Source organism: Hemitrygon akajei, chromosome 24, assembly GCF_048418815.1.
Source record: "Hemitrygon akajei chromosome 24, sHemAka1.3, whole genome shotgun sequence".
Classification (NCBI taxonomy): domain Eukaryota; kingdom Metazoa; phylum Chordata; class Chondrichthyes; order Myliobatiformes; family Dasyatidae; genus Hemitrygon; species Hemitrygon akajei.
Window position 1 is genome coordinate 42,371,907 of NC_133147.1, and position 18,183 is coordinate 42,390,089.

Here is an 18,183-nt window from a genome sequence, read left to right on the forward strand (position 1 = left end):
TGCCTCGCTGATCATTGTTACTGAGGGGAGATCCCTGTGCCTCGCTGATCATTGTTGCTGAGGGGAGATCCCTGTGCCTCGCTGATCATTGTTGCTGAGGGGAGATCCCTGTGCCTCGCTGATCATTGTTACTTAGGAGATCCCTGTGCCTCGCTGATCATTGTTACTGAGGGGAGATCCCTGTGCCTCGCTGATCATTGTTACTGAGGGGAGATCCCTGTGCCTCGCTGATCATTGTTACTGAGGGGAGATCCCTGTGCCTCGCTGATCATTGTTACTGAGGAGATCCCTGTGCCTCGCTGATCATTGTTACTGAGGGGAGATCCCTGTGCCTCGCTGATCATTGTTACTGAGGGGAGAGCCCTGTGCCTCACTGATCATTGTTACTGAGGGGAGATCCCTGTGCCTCGCTGATCATTGTTACTGAGTAGATCCGTGCCTCGCTGATCATTGTTACTGAGGGGAGATCCCTGTGCCTCGCTGATCATTGTTACTGAGTAGATCCCTGTGCCTCGCTGCTCATTGTTACTGAGGGGAGAGCCCTGTGCCTCACTGATCATTGTTACTGAGGGGAGATCCCTGTGCCTCGCTGATCATTGTTACTGAGTAGATCCCTGTGCCTCGCTGATCATTGTTACTGAGGGGAGATCCCTGTGCCTCGCTGATCATTGTTACTGAGGGGAGATCCCTGTGCCTCGCTGATCATTGTTACTGAGGAGAGATCCCTGTGCCTCGCTGATCATTGTTACTGAGATTCTTGTAACAGCTGTGGCAGACAGTGGGTTTAGTTGGGGGACTGAGGGGATAGAATGGGGCAGTGGGATTAGTCTGGGGTCCGACACAGGGCTGTGGGGAGAGTGGGGTAGTGGGATTATTTTGGGGACTGACACGTTGCTGTTGGGAGAGAGTGGGACAGTGGGATTAGTTTGGGGACTGATACGGCTCTGGGGAGAGAGTGGGACAGTGGGATTAGTTTGGGGACTGACACAGGGCTGTGGGAGAGAGTGGGACAGTGGGATTAGTTTGGGGACTGATACAGGGCTGTGGGGAGAGAGTTGTGCAGTGGGATTAGTTTGGGGACTGACACAGGTCTGTGGGAGAAAGTGGGACACTGGGATTAGTTTGGGGACTGACACTGGGCTGTGGGAGAGAGTGGGACAGTGGGATTAGTTTGGGGACTGATACAGGGCTGTGGGGAGAGAGTTGTGCAGTGGGATTAGTTTGGGGACTGACACAGGGCTGTGGTGAGTGTGGGACAGTAGGATTAGTTTGGGGACTGACATGGAGAGTTTGGGGAGAGATTGAGACAGTGGGATTAGTTTGGGGACTGAGACAGGCCTGTGGGGAGAGAGTGGGTCAGTGGGATTAGTTTGGGGATTGACACAGGGCTGTGGGGAGAGTGTGGGGCAGTGGGATTAATTTGGGGACTGACACAGGGCTGTGGGAGAGAGTGGGACAGTGGGATTAGTTTGGGGACTGACACAGGGCTGTCGGGAGAGAGTGGGGCTGTGGGATTAGTTTGGGGACTGACACAGGGCTGTGGGGAGTGTGGGGCAGTGGGAATAGTTTGGGGACTAACACGGGACTGTGGGGAGAGTGTGGGACAGTGGGATTAGTTTGGGGTCCGACACAGGGCTGTGGGGAGAGAATGGGACAGTGTGATTAGTTTGGGGACTGACACAGTGCTGTGGGGAGAGAGTGGGACAGTGGGATTAGTTTGGGGACTGACACAGGGCTGTGGGTGAGAGTGGGACAGTGGGATTAGTTTGGGGACTGACACAGGGCTGTCGGGAGAGAGTGGGGCTGTGGGATTAGTTTGGGGACTGACACAGGGCTGTGGGGAGTGTGGGGCAGTGGGAATAGTTTAGGGACTAACACGGGACTGTGGGGAGAGAGTGGGACAGTGGGATTAGTTTGGGGTCTGACACAGGGCTGTGGGGAGAGAATGGGACAGTGGGATTAGTTTGGGGACTGACACAGGGCTGTGGGGAGAGAGTGGGACAGTGGGATTAGTTTGGGGACTGACACAGGGCTGTGGGTGAGAGTGGTACAGTGGGATTAGTTTGGGGACTGACACAGGGCTGTGGGGAGAGAGTGGGACAGTGGGATTAGTTTGGGGACTGACACAGGGCTGTGGGAGAGAGTGGGACAGTGGGATTAGTCTGGGGTCCGACACAGGGCTGTGGGGAGTGTGGGGCAGTGGGAATAGTTTGGGGACTAACACGGGACTGTGGGTGAGAGTGGTACAGTGGGATTAGTTTGGGGACTGACACAGGGCTGTGGGGAGAGAGTGGGACAGTGGGATTAGAGAGGAGAGAGTGATGAGCAGGTGAAGTGGGCCACAATGGGGAAGTTATGCAAAGCGTTTACATTTCCCAGGAGTCCGTTGGCAGAATTGTGGGTCTGTGTGTGGGTTTCCATCTTTTGGTGACAGAAATCTTTCAGGAAGTTCAACACTGTGATGTAAGCAAAGTTTTTTTTAATTACAGAATAACAAAGTGAGTCATAAGTTCACAAACAGTGATACAAAAGTTATACAGACCATCTCACATGGACATACTCCAAACCCACCCACACAGTCCCATCACCCACTCCCGGGGTCAGACACGGTGTTAATCTCCCTCCACACCGTCCCATCACACACTCCCGGGGTCTGACACAGAGTGAATCTCCCTCCCCACTGTCCCATCACACACTCCCGGGGTCAGACACGGAGTGAAACTCCCTCCCCACTGTCCCATCACACACTCCCGGGGTCAGACACAGAGTGAATCTCCCTCCACACCGTCCCATCACACACTCCCGGGGTCTGACACAGAGTGAATCTCCCTCCACACCGTCCCATCACACACTCCCGGGGTCAGACACGGAGTGAAACTCCCTCCACACCGTCCCATCACACACTCCCGGGGTCAGACACAGAGTGAAACCCCCTCCACACCATCCCATCACACACTCCCGGGGTCAGACACAGAGTGAATCTCCCTCCACACCGTCCCATCACACACTCCCGGGGTCAGACACAGAGTGAATCTCCCTCCACACTGTCCCATCACACACTCCCGGGGTAAGACACGGAGTGAAACCCCCTCCACACCGTCCCATCACACACTCCCGGGGTCAGACACAGAGTGAATCTCCCTCCACACCGTCCCATCACACACTCCCGGGGTCAGACACAGAGTGAATCTCCCTCCACACCGTCCCATCACACACTCCCGGGGTCAGACACAGACAGGGTGAAGCTCCCTCCACACCGTCCCATCACACACTCCCGGGGTCAGACACAGAGTGAATCTCCCTCCACACCGTCCCATCACACACTCCCGGGGTCAGACACAGAGTGAAACCCCCTCCACACCATCCCATCACACACTCCCGGGGTCAGACACAGAGTGAATCTCCCTCCACACCGTCCCATCACACACTCCCGGGGTCAGACGCAGAGTGAATCTCCCTCCACACCGTCCCATCACACACTCCCGGGGTCAGACACAGAGTGAAGCTCCCTCCACACCGTCCCATGACACACACCCGGGGTCAGACACAGAGTGAATCTCCCTCCACACCGTCCCATCACACACTCCCGGGGTCAGACACAGAGTGAAGCTCCCTCCACACCGTCCCATCACACACTCCCGGGGTCAGACACAGAGTGAAGCTCCCTCCACACCGTCCCATCACACACTCCCGGGGTCAGACACAGAGTGAATCTCCCCCCACACCGTCCCATCACACACACCCGGGGTCAGACACAGAGTGAATCTCCCTCCACACCGTCCCATCACACACTCCCGGGGTCAGACACAGAGTGAAACTCCCTCCACACCGTCCCATCATACACTCCCGGGGTCAGACACAGAGTGAAACTCCCTCCACACCGTCCCATCACACACTCCCAGGGTCAGACAAAGAGTGAATCTCCCTCCACACTGTCCCATCACACACTCCCGAGGTCAGACAGAGTGAATCTCCCCCCACACCGTCCCATCACACACTCCCGGGGTCAGACACAGAGTGAAACTCCCTCCACACCATCGAAACATGGTTACATGCATTCCCCTCCACCCCCCTCCCTCCCCACCTTCTCTACCCCCTGCTGCCCCTCAGTGGGTCCTAATGAAGACCAGCCTGCCTGAGTGGATCAGGTCAGCCACATAGACCAACAGGTTGAAGGCCGTCAGCACGGCCACGGCCACCTGGTTGTCCCAATAGCAGCCTCGTCCGCAGCCGGACGGTCGGCTGCTGTGGCCGTAGCGGCGGTCAAAGCAGAAGAGTGGCCAGAGGATGGTGGCAGTGGCGTACAGCAGGACGCCCAGCAGTGCGTAGGCCCCCAGCCAGCGCTCCAGCGGCGTGGGGAGCCAGGAGGAACGGCCAGTCAGGAAGAGGAGGATCAGCAGGGCAGCCAGGATGAAGCAAATGCAGTACACAGCCAGGCACCACTGCAAGGCCGGGTATCTATCGTAGGACGTGTTCCCCACAAAGGCAAAGATGACTCCTGCGGCGAAGGCCTCCACCACCTTCAGCAGACCGGGCACAGTCGCCAGGTAACCGGTCACCTCCCCCGGCCTGGCCTTGCTCAGCCAGACCTGCACCGCGTAGGCCACTGTCGCCAGGCAGGAGGCAACTGTGGCGGTGACCGTGTACTCCTGCTGCCTGCTGTCCTGGTTGACGAAGCGGACTGGGTAGATGATGGAGGCCGAGAGGCACAGCAGGCCCGAGAAGGCAGCCAGGGCGACTGGAGCCTCCCGCCAGGAGACGGGGGCCTTGGACGTCAGGCCTGCTACCTCGAGCAGCAGCACCAGGGCGATGGTGGCAAATGAGAAGCACCAGGCAAAGAGGCACCAGCTACCAAACTGGCCCCACCAGACTCTGGAGTGCACCACCAGGCTGAAGGCCAGGCAGGTCATGAAGAGGGCTGCCAGACGCGCGTAGCCCAGCCGTGAGTTCAGGGCCTGCAGGTTCACCACTGCCATCGTCCTGGGGGGAGACAAAGAGGGGAGTGAGTTAGTCCGAGGGAAAGTAAGGAGGGAGTCACACCATATAACAGAGACTTTGTAAATGTGAGGGAAAATTGTGGGTAGAACACACAGCATTGGCCTTCCTTCTGGGGGGGGGGGAGTAGAGAGCAGTTATTGTGGGGGAAATCTGGAGAGGGGGGGAAAGAGTCTCACCATATACATAGACCATAGGACACAGAAAGGTTCAGCACAGGAGCAGGCAATTCAACCCACAATTTTGTGCCAAACAAACTTAATCAACCTCTGGCCCGCGGACCGATACCAAGCCTGCAGCTTGCGAGGGTGCAGACATAGCCAGAGGGCACCCAGCACATCTTTAAGAGAAAAGCCGAAATAAACAAGCTAATTAATTAGGTGCCGGCTGGCACGTAAATGTTGGCCCAGATCAGAGGCAAATTGGTCCACGGGCTGGAGGTTCGGGACCACTGGACTAAACGAATCCCTTCTGCCTACATAGTGTTCAGACAGACAGACATACTTTATTGATCCCGAGGGAAATTGTTTTGTTACAGCTGCACCAACCAAGAATAGTGAAGAAATATGTCAATATAAAACCATAAATAATTAAATAATAATAAGTTAATCATGCCAAGTGGAAATAAGTCCAGGACCAGCCTATTGGCTGAGGGTGTCTGACACTCCGAGGGAGGAGTTGTAAAGTTTGATGGCCACAGGTAGGAATGACATCCTATGACGCTCAGTGTTGCATCTCGGTGGAATGAGTCTCTGGCTGAATGTACTCCTGTGCCTAACCAGTACATTATGGAGTGGATGGGAGTCATTGTCCAAGATGACATGCAACTTGGACAGCATCCTCTTTTCAGACACCACCGTCAGAGAGTCCAGTTCCACCCCCACAACATCACTGGCCTTACAAATGAGTTTGTTGATTCTGTTGGTGTCTGCTACCCTCAGCCTGCTGCCCCAGCACACAACAGCAAACATGATAGCACTGGCCACCACAGCCTCGTAGAACATCCTCAGCATCGTCCGGCAGATGTTAAAGGACCTCAGTCTCCTCAGGAAATAGAGACGGCTCTGACCCTTCTTGTAGACAGCCTCAGTGTTCTTTGACCAGTCCAGTTTATTGTCAATTCGTATCCCCAGGTATTTGTAATCCTCCACCAGGTCCACACTGACTCCTTGGATGGAAACTGGTCACCGGTGCCTTAGCCCTCCTCAGGTCCACCACCAGCTCCTTAGTCTTTTTCACATTAAGCTGCAGATGATTCTGCCTGCACCATGTGACAAAGTTTCCCACCATTGCACCATCTCCCTCTGTTCCCCGTACACAAATCCGATTTCCCACCGGTCCCCATATACAATGTCCATCTCCCTCCATTCCACATATACAAAGTCAATTTCCCTCTGTTCCACATATACAATGTCCACCTCCATCTGTTCCCCATACACAATGACCATCACCCTCCGTTTCCGCGTACACAATGTCCATCTCCCTCCGCTCCCTATACACAATGACCATCTCCCTCCGTTTCTGCGTACACAATGACCATCTCCCTCCATTTCCCCGTACACAATGTCCATCTCTCTCCGTTCCCCGTACACAATGTCCATCTCCCTCGGATTCTCGTACAGGATGTCGATCTCCCTCCGTATCCCACATACAATATCCATGTCCCTCAAGTCCCCTATATTATGTCCATCTCCCTCCATTTCCCCGTACACAATGTCCATCTCCCTCCATTTCCCGTACACAATGTCCATCTCCCTCTGTTCCCCGTGCACAATGTCCATCTCCCTCCATTCCCCGTACACAATGTCCATCTCCCTCTGTTCCCCGTACACAATGTCCATCTCCCTCTGTTCCCCGTACACAATGTCCAGCTCACAAATAGAGAAAGCTTGTAGACAATGCGAGAGGGAGGATAGGCAGATGATAGAAAAGGGACGCACTCATCCGATGGTTTGAGATGTATATATTTTAATGCAAGGAGTGTTGTGAACAAAGCTGATGAGCTTAGAGCGTGGATCAGTATTTGAAGATATGACGTTGTGGCCGTTACAGAGACTTGGATGGCTCAGGGACAAGATTGGTTACTCCAAGTGCCGCGTTTTAGATGTTTCAGAAAGGACAGGGAGGGAGGCAAAAGTGGTGGGGGCGTAGAAATGTTGATCAGAGATAGTGTCATGGCTGCAGAAAAGGTGGACGCCATGGAGGGATTGTCTACGGGGTCCCTGTGTGTGGAGGTTAGGAACAGGAAGGGGTCAATAACTTTACTGGGTGTTTTTTTATAGACCGCATAATAGTAACAGGGATATCGAGGAGCAGTTAGGGAAACAGATCCTGGAAAAGTGTAATAATAAGAGTTGTTGTGATGGGAGATTTTAATTCCCCAAATATTGATTGGCATCTCCCTAGAGTGAGGGGTTTAGATGGGGTGGAATTTGTTAGGTGTGTTCAGGAAGGTTTCTTGATAAGCCCATAAGAGGAGAGACTGTACTTGATCTGGTATTGGGAAATGAATCTGGTCAGGTGTCAGATCTCTCAGTGGGAGAGCATTTTGGAGATAATGATCACAACTCTATCTCTTTTACAATAGCATTGGAGAGGGATAGGAACAGACAAGTTAGAAAAGCTTTTAAGTGGAGAAAGGGGAATTATGAGGCTATCAGGCAGGAAATTGGAAGCTTAAATTGGGAACAGCTGTTCTCAGGGAAATGTGTGGAAGAAATGTGGCAAATATTCAGGGGTTATTTGTGTAGAGCTCTGTATAGGTATGTTCCAATGAGACAGGGAAGGTATGGTAGGGTACAGGAACTATGATGTACAAAGGCTATAATAAATTTAGTCAAGGAGAAAGGAAAAGCTTACAAAAGTTTCAGAGAGCTAGGTAATGTTAGAGATCCAGAGGATTATAAGGCTAACAGGAAGGAGCTTAAGAAGGAAATTAGGAGAGCCAGGAGGGGCCATGAGAAGGCCTTGGTGGACAGGATTAAGGAAAACCCCAAGGAATTCTACAAGTATGTGAAGAGCAAGAGGATGAGACGTGACAGAATAGGACCTATCAAGTGTGACAGTGGAAAAGTGTGAATGGAACCGGAGGAAATAGCAGAGGTACTTAATGAATACTTTACTTTAGTATTCACTATGGAAAAGGATCTTAGTGACTGTAGTGATGACTTGCAGCAGACTGAAAAGCTTGAACATGTAGATATTAAGAAAGAGGAAGTTGGATAAGTTGCCAGGACTGGATGAAATGTACCCCAGCTACTGTGGGAGGCGAAGGAGGAGATTGCTGAGCCTCTGTTGATGATCTTTGCATCATCAATGGGGATGGGAGAGATTCCGGAGGATTGGAGGGTTGCAGATGTTGTTCCTTTATTGAAGAAAGGGGGTAGAGATAGCCCTGGAAATTATAGACCAGAGAGTCTTACTTCAGTGGTTGGTAAGTTGATGGAGAAGATCCTGAGAAGCAGGATTTATGAACATTTGGAGAGGTATAATATGATTAGGAGTAGTCAGCATGGCTTTGTCAAGGGCAGGTTGTGCCTTACAATCCTGACTGAATTTTTTGAGGATGTGACTAAACACATTGATGAAGGAAGAACAGTGGATGTAGTGTATATGGATTTCAAAAAGGTATTTGATAAGGTACCCCATGCAAGGCTTACTGAGAAAGTAAGGAGCCTTGGGATCCAAAGGGACATTGCTTTGTGGATTGAGAACTGGCTTGCTTACAGGAGGCAAAGAGTGGTTGTAGACGGGTCATATTCTGCATGGAGGTCGGTGACCTGTGGTGTGCCTCAGGGATCTGTTCTGGGACCCTTACTCTTTGTGATTTTTATAAATGACCTGGATGAGGAAGTGGAGGGATGGGTTAGTAAGTTTGCTGATGATACAAAGGTTGGAGGTGTTGTGGATAGTGTGGCGGGACTGTCAGAGGTTACAGCGGGACATTGATGCAGAACTGGGCTGAGAAGTGGCAGATGGAGTTCAACCCAGATAAGTGTGAAGTGCAACACAAGTGAATCTGCAGATGCTGGAAATAAATAAAAACACAAAATGCTGGCAGAACTCAGCAGGCCAGACAGCATCTGTGGGAGGAGGTAGTGACGACGTTTCAGGCCGAAACCCTTCATCAGGAGTGAAGTAACATGGGATGGTCGAGGGGGGATAAGAAGGGGGGGGAGGGATAAAGTAGAGAGCTAGGAAGTGATAGGCTGGAGGGAAATGGGCTAGGGGGAAGGTGGAGAATTATGGGAAATAAAAGAGAAAGAAAGGTATGGCTGGGGGGAGATTATAGTGAGGGGGGAAAAAGAGAGAGAAAGAGAACCAGACTAAAATTATAGATAGGGATGGGGTAAGAGGGGGGCAGGGGTATCAACGGAGGTCTGTGAGTTGGATGTTCATGCCGGCAGGTAGGAGACTACCTAGGTGGGAGATAAGGTATTGCTCCATCGACCTGCGTGTGGCCTCATCTTGACGGTAGAGGAGGCCATGGACAGACATGTCGGAGTGGGAGTGGTCTGTGGAATTGAAGTGTGTGGCCACAGGGAGATCCCGCCACTGCTGGAGGACTGAGTGCCGGTGTTCGGCGAAACGGTCTGGATCACTGGACCACTATCAACTCTGCCCTCCATCGCGTCTCCCGTATTTCACGCACCTCTGCCCTCACCCCATCCCCCCGCTAGCCCACCAGGGATAGAGTCCCCCGGTCCTCACCTATCACCCCACAGGTCCAACGTATAATCCTCCGTAACTTCCGCCACCTCCTACGTGATCCCACCACCAGCTACATCTTCCCCTCCCCCCCACTCTCGGCTTTCCGCAGGGATCGCTCCCTACGCGACTCCCCTGTCCATTCATCCCCCCCATCCCTCCCCACTGACCTCCCTCCGGGCACTCGTCCCTGCAAACGGAAGAAGTGCTACACTTCTTCCCTCACCACCATCCCAGGCCCCAGACAGTCCTTTCAGGTGAGGCACCACTTCACCTGTGAGTCAACTGGGGTGATATACTGTATCCGGTGCTCCCGATGTGGCCGCTTATACATTGGGGAGACCCGCCGCAGACTGGGAGACCGTTTCGCCGAACACCGGCGCTCGGTCCTCCAGCAGTGGCCACACACTTCAATTCCACAGACCACTCCCACTCCAACATGTCTGTCCATGGCCTCCTCTACCGTCAAGATGAGGCCACACGCAGGTCGATGGAGCAATACCTTATCTCCCGCCTAGGTAGCCTCCTTCCTGCCGGCATGAACATTCAACTCACAGACCTCCGTTGATACCCCTGCCCCCCTTTACCCCCATTCCTATCTATTATTTCAGTCTGGTTCTCTCTTTTTTCCCCCCTCACGATAATCTCCCCCCAGCCCTACCTTTCTTTCTCTTTTATTTCCCATAATTCTCCACCTTCCCCCCTAGCCCATTTCCCTCCAGCCTATCACTTCCCAGCTCTCTACTTTATCCCTCCCCCCACTTCTTATCCCCCCTCGACCATCCCATGTTACTTCACTCCTGATGAAGGGTTTCGGCCTGAAACGTCGTCACTACCTCCTCCCACAGGTGCTGTCTGGCCTGCTGAGTTCTGCCAGCATTTTGTGTTTTTCAGTGTGAAGTGGTTGATTTTGGTAGGTCCATTGTGAAGGCAGAATATAGTACTAATGGTAAGACTCTTGGCAGAGTGGAGGATCAGAGGGATCTTGGGTTCCGAGTCCATTAGATGCTCAAAGCTGCTGTGCAGGTTGACTCTGTGGTTAAGAAGGGATACGGTGCATTGGCCTTTGTCAATCGTGGGATTGAGTTTAGGAGCCGAGAGGTAATGTTGCAGCTATATAGGACCCCACTTGGAGTACTGTGCTCAGTTCTGGTCGCCTCACTACAGGAAGGATGTGGAAGCCATAGAAAGGGTGCAGAGGAGATTTATGAGGATGTTGCTTGGATTGGGGAGCATGCCTTGTGAGAATAGGTTGAGTGAACTCGGCCTTTTCTCCTCGGAGCGACGGAGGATGAGAGGTGACCTGATGGAGGTGTATAAGATGATCAGAGGCATTGATCATGTGGATAGTCAGAGGCTTTTTCCCAGGGCTGAAATGGTTGCCACAAGAGGACACAGATTTAAGGTGCTGGGGAGTAGGTACAGAGGAGATGTCAGGGGTAAGTTTTTTACTAAGAGTGTGGTGAGTGCGTGGAATGGGCTGCCGGCAACGGTGGTGGAGGTGGATACGATAGAGTCTTTTAAGAGGCTTTTAGGTAGCTACATGGAGCTTAGTAAAATAGAGGGCTATTGGTAAGCCGAGTAATTTCTAAGGGAAGGACATGTCTGGCCTGTATTGTGCTGTAGGTTTTCTATGTTTCAATGTTTCTATCTCCCTCTGTTCCCCGTACATAATGTCCATCTCCCTCCGTTCCCCGTACATAATGTCCATCTCCCTCCGTTCCCCGTACACAATGTCCATCTCCCCCCATTCCCCGTACAGAATGTCCATCTCCCCCCATTCCCCGTACACAATATTCATCTCCCCCCGTTCCCCGTACACAATATCCATCTCTCTCCGTTCCCCGTACACAATGTCCATCTCCCTCCGTTCCCCGTACACAATGTCCGTCTCCCTCCGTTCCCCGTACACAACGTCCGTCTCCCTCCATTCCCCGTACACAATGTCCATCTCCCTCCGTTCCCCGTACACAATGTCCGTCTCCCTCCGTTCACCGTACATAATGTCCGTCTCCCTCCATTCCCCGTACACAATGTCCGTCTCCCTCCATTCCCCGTACACAATGTCCATCTCCCTCCGTTCCCCGTACACAATGTCCATCTCCCTCCGTTCCCCGTACACGATGTCCATCTCCCCCCATTCCCCGTACACGATGTCCATCTCCCCCCATTCCCCGTACACAATGTCCATCTCCCTCCATTCCCCGTACACGATGTCCATCTCCCTCCGTTCCCCGTACACGATGTCCATCTCCCTCCGTTCCCCGTACACAATGTCCATCTCCCCCGTTCTCTGCACATCCATGTGTCTGTCTGTCAGCCGGAGAGACACTGCTATTGTACCTACGTGCCCTACTATCACTTGCAGCACATGCCATGCATCCGCCCCTCTCTGTGTAAAAATATCTGCTTGGAAATTTTCCCCTCAGACGTTAACTAGACATTTACACATTGGGGAAGAAGATATTGTGTTTGAGGCAGGTATCATTTAAGAAACACTAGGGTGGGTACATGAAAGTGCGGGTCATATAGGCCGAACATTGAAGACTTGGGCTGTGGTTGGAATGGAGAGGCTGGGCCGAAGGATCTGTATCTGTGCTGTTTTAGTTTATGTCCCAATTGTTCCCCTTCTCACCATAACCCTTAGCAGCCTGTCAATCAAGAACCTATCAACTCCTGCCAGAAACGTACCCCATGATGTTGGCTCCGTAGCTGTCTGTTAAGGAATTCCAGACTCACCACCCTCTGGCTGAAAGAAAATTCCTTCTTATCTCTGTTCCTCTCTTCTGAGGCTGTCCCCTCTGGTCCTAAACTCCCCCACTATAGGAAACATCCTCTTCACATCCACTCTATCTGTGCCCTCTGGTCCTAAACTCCCCCACTATAGGAAACATCCTCTCCACATCCACTCTATCCTTGTCCTCTGGTCCTAGACTCCCCCACGATAGGAAACGTCCCCTCCACATTCACTCTATCCATGTCCTCTGGTCCTAGACTCCCCCACTATAGGAAACATCCTCTCCACATCCACTCTATCCGTGTCCTCTGGTTCTAGACTCCCCCACTATAGGAAACATCCTCTCCACATACACTCTGTGCCCTCTGGTCCTGAACACCCCACCATAGGAAACATCCTCTCCACATCCACTCTGTGCCCTCTGGTCCTGAACACCCCCACCATAGGAAACATCCTCTCCACATCCACTCTGTGCCCTCTGGTCCTAGACTCCCCCACTATAGGAAACATCCTCTCCACATCCACTCTGTGCCCTCTGGACCTGAACACCCCTCCATAGGAAACATCCTCTCCAAATCCACTCTGTGCCCTCTGGACCTGAACACCCCACCAAAGGGAACATCCTCTCCACATCCACTCTGTGCCCTCTGGTCCTGAACACCCCACCAGAGGAAACATCCTCTCCACATCCACTCTGCGCCCTCTGGTCCTGAACACCCCACCATAGGAAACATCCTCTCCACATCCACTCTGTGCCCTCTGGTCCTGAACACCCCCACCATAGGAAACATCCTCTCCACATCCACTTTGTGCCCTCTGGTCCTGATCACCCCCACATGAGAAACATCCTCTCCACATCCACTCTGTGCCCTCTGGTCCTAGACTCCCCCACTATAGGAAACATCCTCTCCACATCCACTCTGTGCCCTCTGGACCTGAACACCCCACCAAAGGGAACATCCTCTCCACATCCACTCTGTGCCCTCTGGACCTGAACACCCCACCATAGGAAACATCCTCTCCACATCCACTCTGTGCCCTCTGGTCCTGAACACCCCCACCATAGGAAACATCCTCTCCACATCCACTTTGTGCCCTCTGGTCCTGATCACCCCCACATGAGAAACATCCTCTCCACATCCACTCTGTGCCCTCTGGTCCTAGACTCCCCCACTATAGGAAACATCCTCTCCACATCCACTCTGTGCCCTCTGGTCCTAGACTCCCCCACTATAGGAAACATCCTCTCCACATCCACTCTATCTGTGCCCTCTGGTCCTAGACTCCCCCACTATAGGAAACATCCTCTCCACATCCACTCTGTGTGAGCATTTCAATATTTGGTAGGTTTCAATGACATCCACTCTCATTGTTCTAAATTCTAGTGAGTACAGGCTCAGAGTCATCAACGTCTCCTCATGGGTTAACCCTATGATTTCTGGAATCATTCTCATGACCTTGTCCAATGCCAGTAAATCCTTTCAAAACTGCTCACAAAATCCCAATGTGGATGTAACTCCTCAGCATTACATCCTTGCCTTTATATTCTGTCAAGGGTGGGCTGGCTCCTTCCCCTTGCAGTTTCCTGATCCCATCCGTGTGCGTCTGGTTCTCAAAACATGAACACTAGCATTGCATTTGCCTTCCGCACCACTGACTCAGCCTGCTCGTTATCCTTTAAGGGATCCTGCACGAGGACTGCCAACTCTCTTTGCACCTCTGAGTTTAGAATTTTCTCCCTGCTTTGAAAAATGGTCCACACCTTTATTCCTTCTACCAAAGTGCATGACCATTCACTAATCTACAGTGTTCAATATACTTTAATGTTACAATATACATTAATGATTTAGATGAAGGGATTAAAAGTAACATTAGCAAATTTGCTGATGACACAAAGCTGGGTGGCAGTGTGAAATGTCAGGAAAATGTTATGAGAATGCAGGGTGACTTGGACAGGTTGGGTGAGTGGGCAAATGTATGGCAGATGCAGTTTAATGTGGTTAAATGTGAGGAAGGCAGATTACTATCTAAATGGAATCAAGTTAGGAAAAGGGGAAGTACAACGAGATCTAGGAGTTCTTGTACATCAGTCAATGAAAGCAAGCATGCAGGTACAGCAGGCAGTGAAGAAAGCTAATGGCATGCTGGCCTTTATAACAAGAGGAATTGAGTATAGGAGTAAAGAGGTCCTTCTGCAGCTGTACAGGGCCCTGGTGAGACCCCACCTGGAGTATTGTGTGCAGTTTTGGTCTCCCAAATTTGACGAAGGACATTCTTGCTATTGAGGGAGTGCAGCGTAGGTTCACAAGGTTAATTCCCGGAATGGCGGGACTGTCATATGTTGAAAGATTGGAGCGACTGGGCTTGTATACACTGGAATTTAGAAGGATGAGAGGGGATCTGATTGAGACATATTGTGGCGACCCACTTCCTAGCGCACTCGAACCGGCTCACAAATAGCCAGCGCGCCGGCACAAAGGCCAGTCCCAAAAGGGCACCAAGTCTGCTTCACCAGCAAGGGGAAAAGCCCACACGGGACTGTGAATACGTGCCCCCTACAGCATCCGCGCGCGGGACAGGACTGTGAATACGCGCCCCCTACAGCATTCTCGCCCGGGGAGGGCGGGATCAGGAAGGCTTTAAAGCGAGGCCGCGAAGTTCGAATAAAATCTTTTTGTAACTGTAGCTCACCGACTCCGTGTCGTAATTTCAGCGCTGCGTGTAGCACACCGCTACAATATAAATCTTATATTGGACACGCTGGAGGCAGGAAGCATGTTCCCGCTGATGGGTGAATCCAGAACTAGAGGCCACAGTTTAAGAATAAGGGGTAGGCCATTTAGAACAGAGATGCGGAAAAACTTTTTCACCCAGAGAGTGGTGGATATGTGGAATGCTCTGCCCCAGAAGGCAGTGGAGGCCAAGTCTCTGGATGTATTCAAGAGAGAGTTAGATAGAGCTCTTATAGATAGCAGGGTCAAGGGATATGGGGAGAGGGCAGGAACAGGGTACTGATTGTGTATGATCAGCCATGATCACATTGAATGGCGGGGCTGGCTAAAAGGGTCGAATGGCCTACTCCTGCACCTACTGTCTATTGTCCATCAGCTCCTCCTTTGCCCATTCTCCCAATTTGCCTATGTCCTTCTGCAGACTCACTGCTTCCTCAACACCACCTGCCCCTCCACCTATCGTCCACAAATGGCCATGACACCAGCAATTCCATCATCTAGATTGTATTATGGGACATCTCATCCATGGAAAGGAGGTAGTCAGGTGTGACGTCTTTGAATCGATGGGCCAAATGGCCTTTTTCTGTGCTGTAGTGCTCTCCGACTCTATGACCACACTCATATTACCAGGGGAGGAGTTACTGGTGGTCTTAATGCACATTAACTTGATAAACCTGATTAGCACTATGTTTCCCAGTCTCCGAACACCTGGGAGAGAAGTGCTCACTCAAACATCATCAACACACATCTCCATACTTGTATGAAAATAATCTCCGGAGCCCCAAAATCCAGACCTGTCCGATGGAGTGGACTATCACCCCCAGAGATCCCTAGCAGAGCAGTTTTAGCAACATTTTACATGCATTATCCAAAATATCTCCCACAATGTTCCAGTTCGTAAACTCGTCGAGAACGGTCCTCCAACTTCCTGACTCAAATCCCAAAAACCTTTCTACAACTTGAAAAGTCTTGACTCCTATGGCAAACATACTGAATGGTGCCAGAACTGGAACACCAACATGCACCCCCTCCCTGGCAGAGAGCTGATCGATTACCTCACCTTGCTCCTCCTGGCTTTACTACCTGAAAAAAAAACTGGATGGTCGCAAACAAACTTTGAAGTCGAGATGCCCGCCAAAACAGTGCAACCACGGGGCACCTGACAAACCCCAGTTTGCCCCTGTGGTGCGCAACCTAGGACATCCTCCAGCTCGTCCAAACATGCCCCCTCACCAAGATCCAAGACAGCTCTGCCCTGGCCCATCGATGTGGCCATGGCTGGGCAAAAAATAATGAGAAGTGTGAAGAGAAAAACTGCTGCTGAACGAAACAATCCCAGGCAACCGAGCACATATTGAGCCCAATCCATCCATGCCGACAACGGTGCCCACCCAGCTAGCCCCAGCTTCCTCCCTCCATTCGGCCCCATTTGCCCCCAAGCCCCTTCTCTCCAGGCTTAATGACACCACTGCTCCTGCCTCAACCACCTCCTCTGGCAGCTCGCTCCATACTCACCACCCTCGGAGTGGAAAAGTCAGTGCTCAGGCACCTTTTAAATCTTTCCCCCTCTCCCTCTAAACCTCTGCCTCCTACGTTTGGACCCCCATCACCCTGGGGCAAAGACTGACCACCGTTCACCTTTGTCTCTCATAAATGTAAACATTTCTATAAGTTTGCCTCTATGCTCCAAAGAATAAAGCCAGCGTCTCCTGATAACTCAGGCCTTCCAGTACTGGCAAAGTTACGGGAAAATGGGGAGGAACTACTGCGATATTTGAGCATCAAACGTGGTGGAACATAACGCAGTACGGACCACGATGTTTGTCTCGACCTCTGAACTAACTCCAAGATCATTCCAACCCTTCCCTGCCACATAACCCTCCATTTTTCCATCATCCATTAATGTATTTACGCCTCTCAAAGGTCCTGTATATCTCCCTCTCCCATCACCCGACAGCTCACTCACTACTCTCCATGTAAAGAAACTAGCTCTGACATCACCCCTGTACTTGCTTCAATCAACTTAAAATGATGTCACCTCATATTAGCTATTTCTGTCCTGGGAAAAAGTCTCTGGCTGTCATAGAACATTACAGCACAAAAACAGGCCTTTTGGCCCTTCTTGGCTGTGCTGAACCATTTTTCTGCCTCGTCCCACTGACCTGCACCCGGACCATATCCCTCCAAACCCCTCTCATCCATGTACCTGTCCAAGTTTTTCTTAAATGTTAAAAGTGAGCCCGCATTCACTTCATCTGGCAGCTCATTCCACACTCCCACTCTCTGTGTGAAGAAACCCCCCCTAATGTTCCCTTTAAACTTTTCCCCCTTCACCCTTAACCCATGACCTCTGGTTTTTTTCTCCCCTAGCCTCAGTGGAAAAAGCCCACTTGCAGTCACTCTATCTGTACCCATCATAATTTTATATACTACTATCAAATCTCCCCTCATTCTTCTACACTCCTGGGAATAAAGTCCTAACCTATTCAACCTTTCTCTGTAACTCAGTCTCTCAAGTCCCGGCAACATCCTTGTAAACCTTCTCTGCACTCTTTCAATCTTATTAATATCCTTTAGGTGCACACAATACTCCAAGTTCAGCCTCACCGATGCCTTGTACAACCTCACCATAACATTCCAAACTCTTATACTCTGATTTATAAAGGCCAATGTACCAAAAGCTCTCTTTATGACCCTATCTACCTGTGACGCCACTTTTAGGGAATTTTGTATCTGTATTCCCAGATCCCTCTGTTCTACTGCACTCCTCAGTGCCCTACCATTTTCCTTGTATGTTCTGCCTTGGTTTTCCCTTCCAAAGTGTAATACCTCACACTTGTCTGTATGAAACTCCATCTGCCATTTTTCAGCCCATTTTTCCAGCTGGTCCAAATCCCTCTGCAAGCTTTGAAAACCTTCCTCACTGTCCACTACACCTCCAATCTTTGTATCATCAGCAAATTTGCTGATCCAATTTATCACATTATCATCCAGATCTTTGATATAGATGAC

At 51.3% G+C, this 18,183-nt stretch overlaps 1 protein-coding gene across 1 annotated transcript; it reads right to left on the reverse strand.

Moving 5' to 3' along the window:
- Positions 1 to 2,462: 2,462 nt before the first annotated feature.
- LOC140716032 (myeloid-associated differentiation marker homolog) lies at positions 2,463 to 5,098 on the reverse strand. The gene has a single exon (XM_073028697.1). The coding sequence runs from the start codon at positions 5,094 to 5,096 to the stop codon at positions 4,107 to 4,109; it is 990 nt and encodes a 329-aa protein (XP_072884798.1). The 5' UTR covers positions 5,097 to 5,098; the 3' UTR covers positions 2,463 to 4,106.
- Between the last annotated feature and the right edge of the window lie 13,085 nt (positions 5,099 to 18,183).

Coding starts and splice junctions, on each gene's coding strand:
- LOC140716032 (XM_073028697.1), bottom strand. CDS start 5,096: ATGCTGTGTGTTCTACCCACAATTTTCCCTCACATTTACAAAGTCTCT.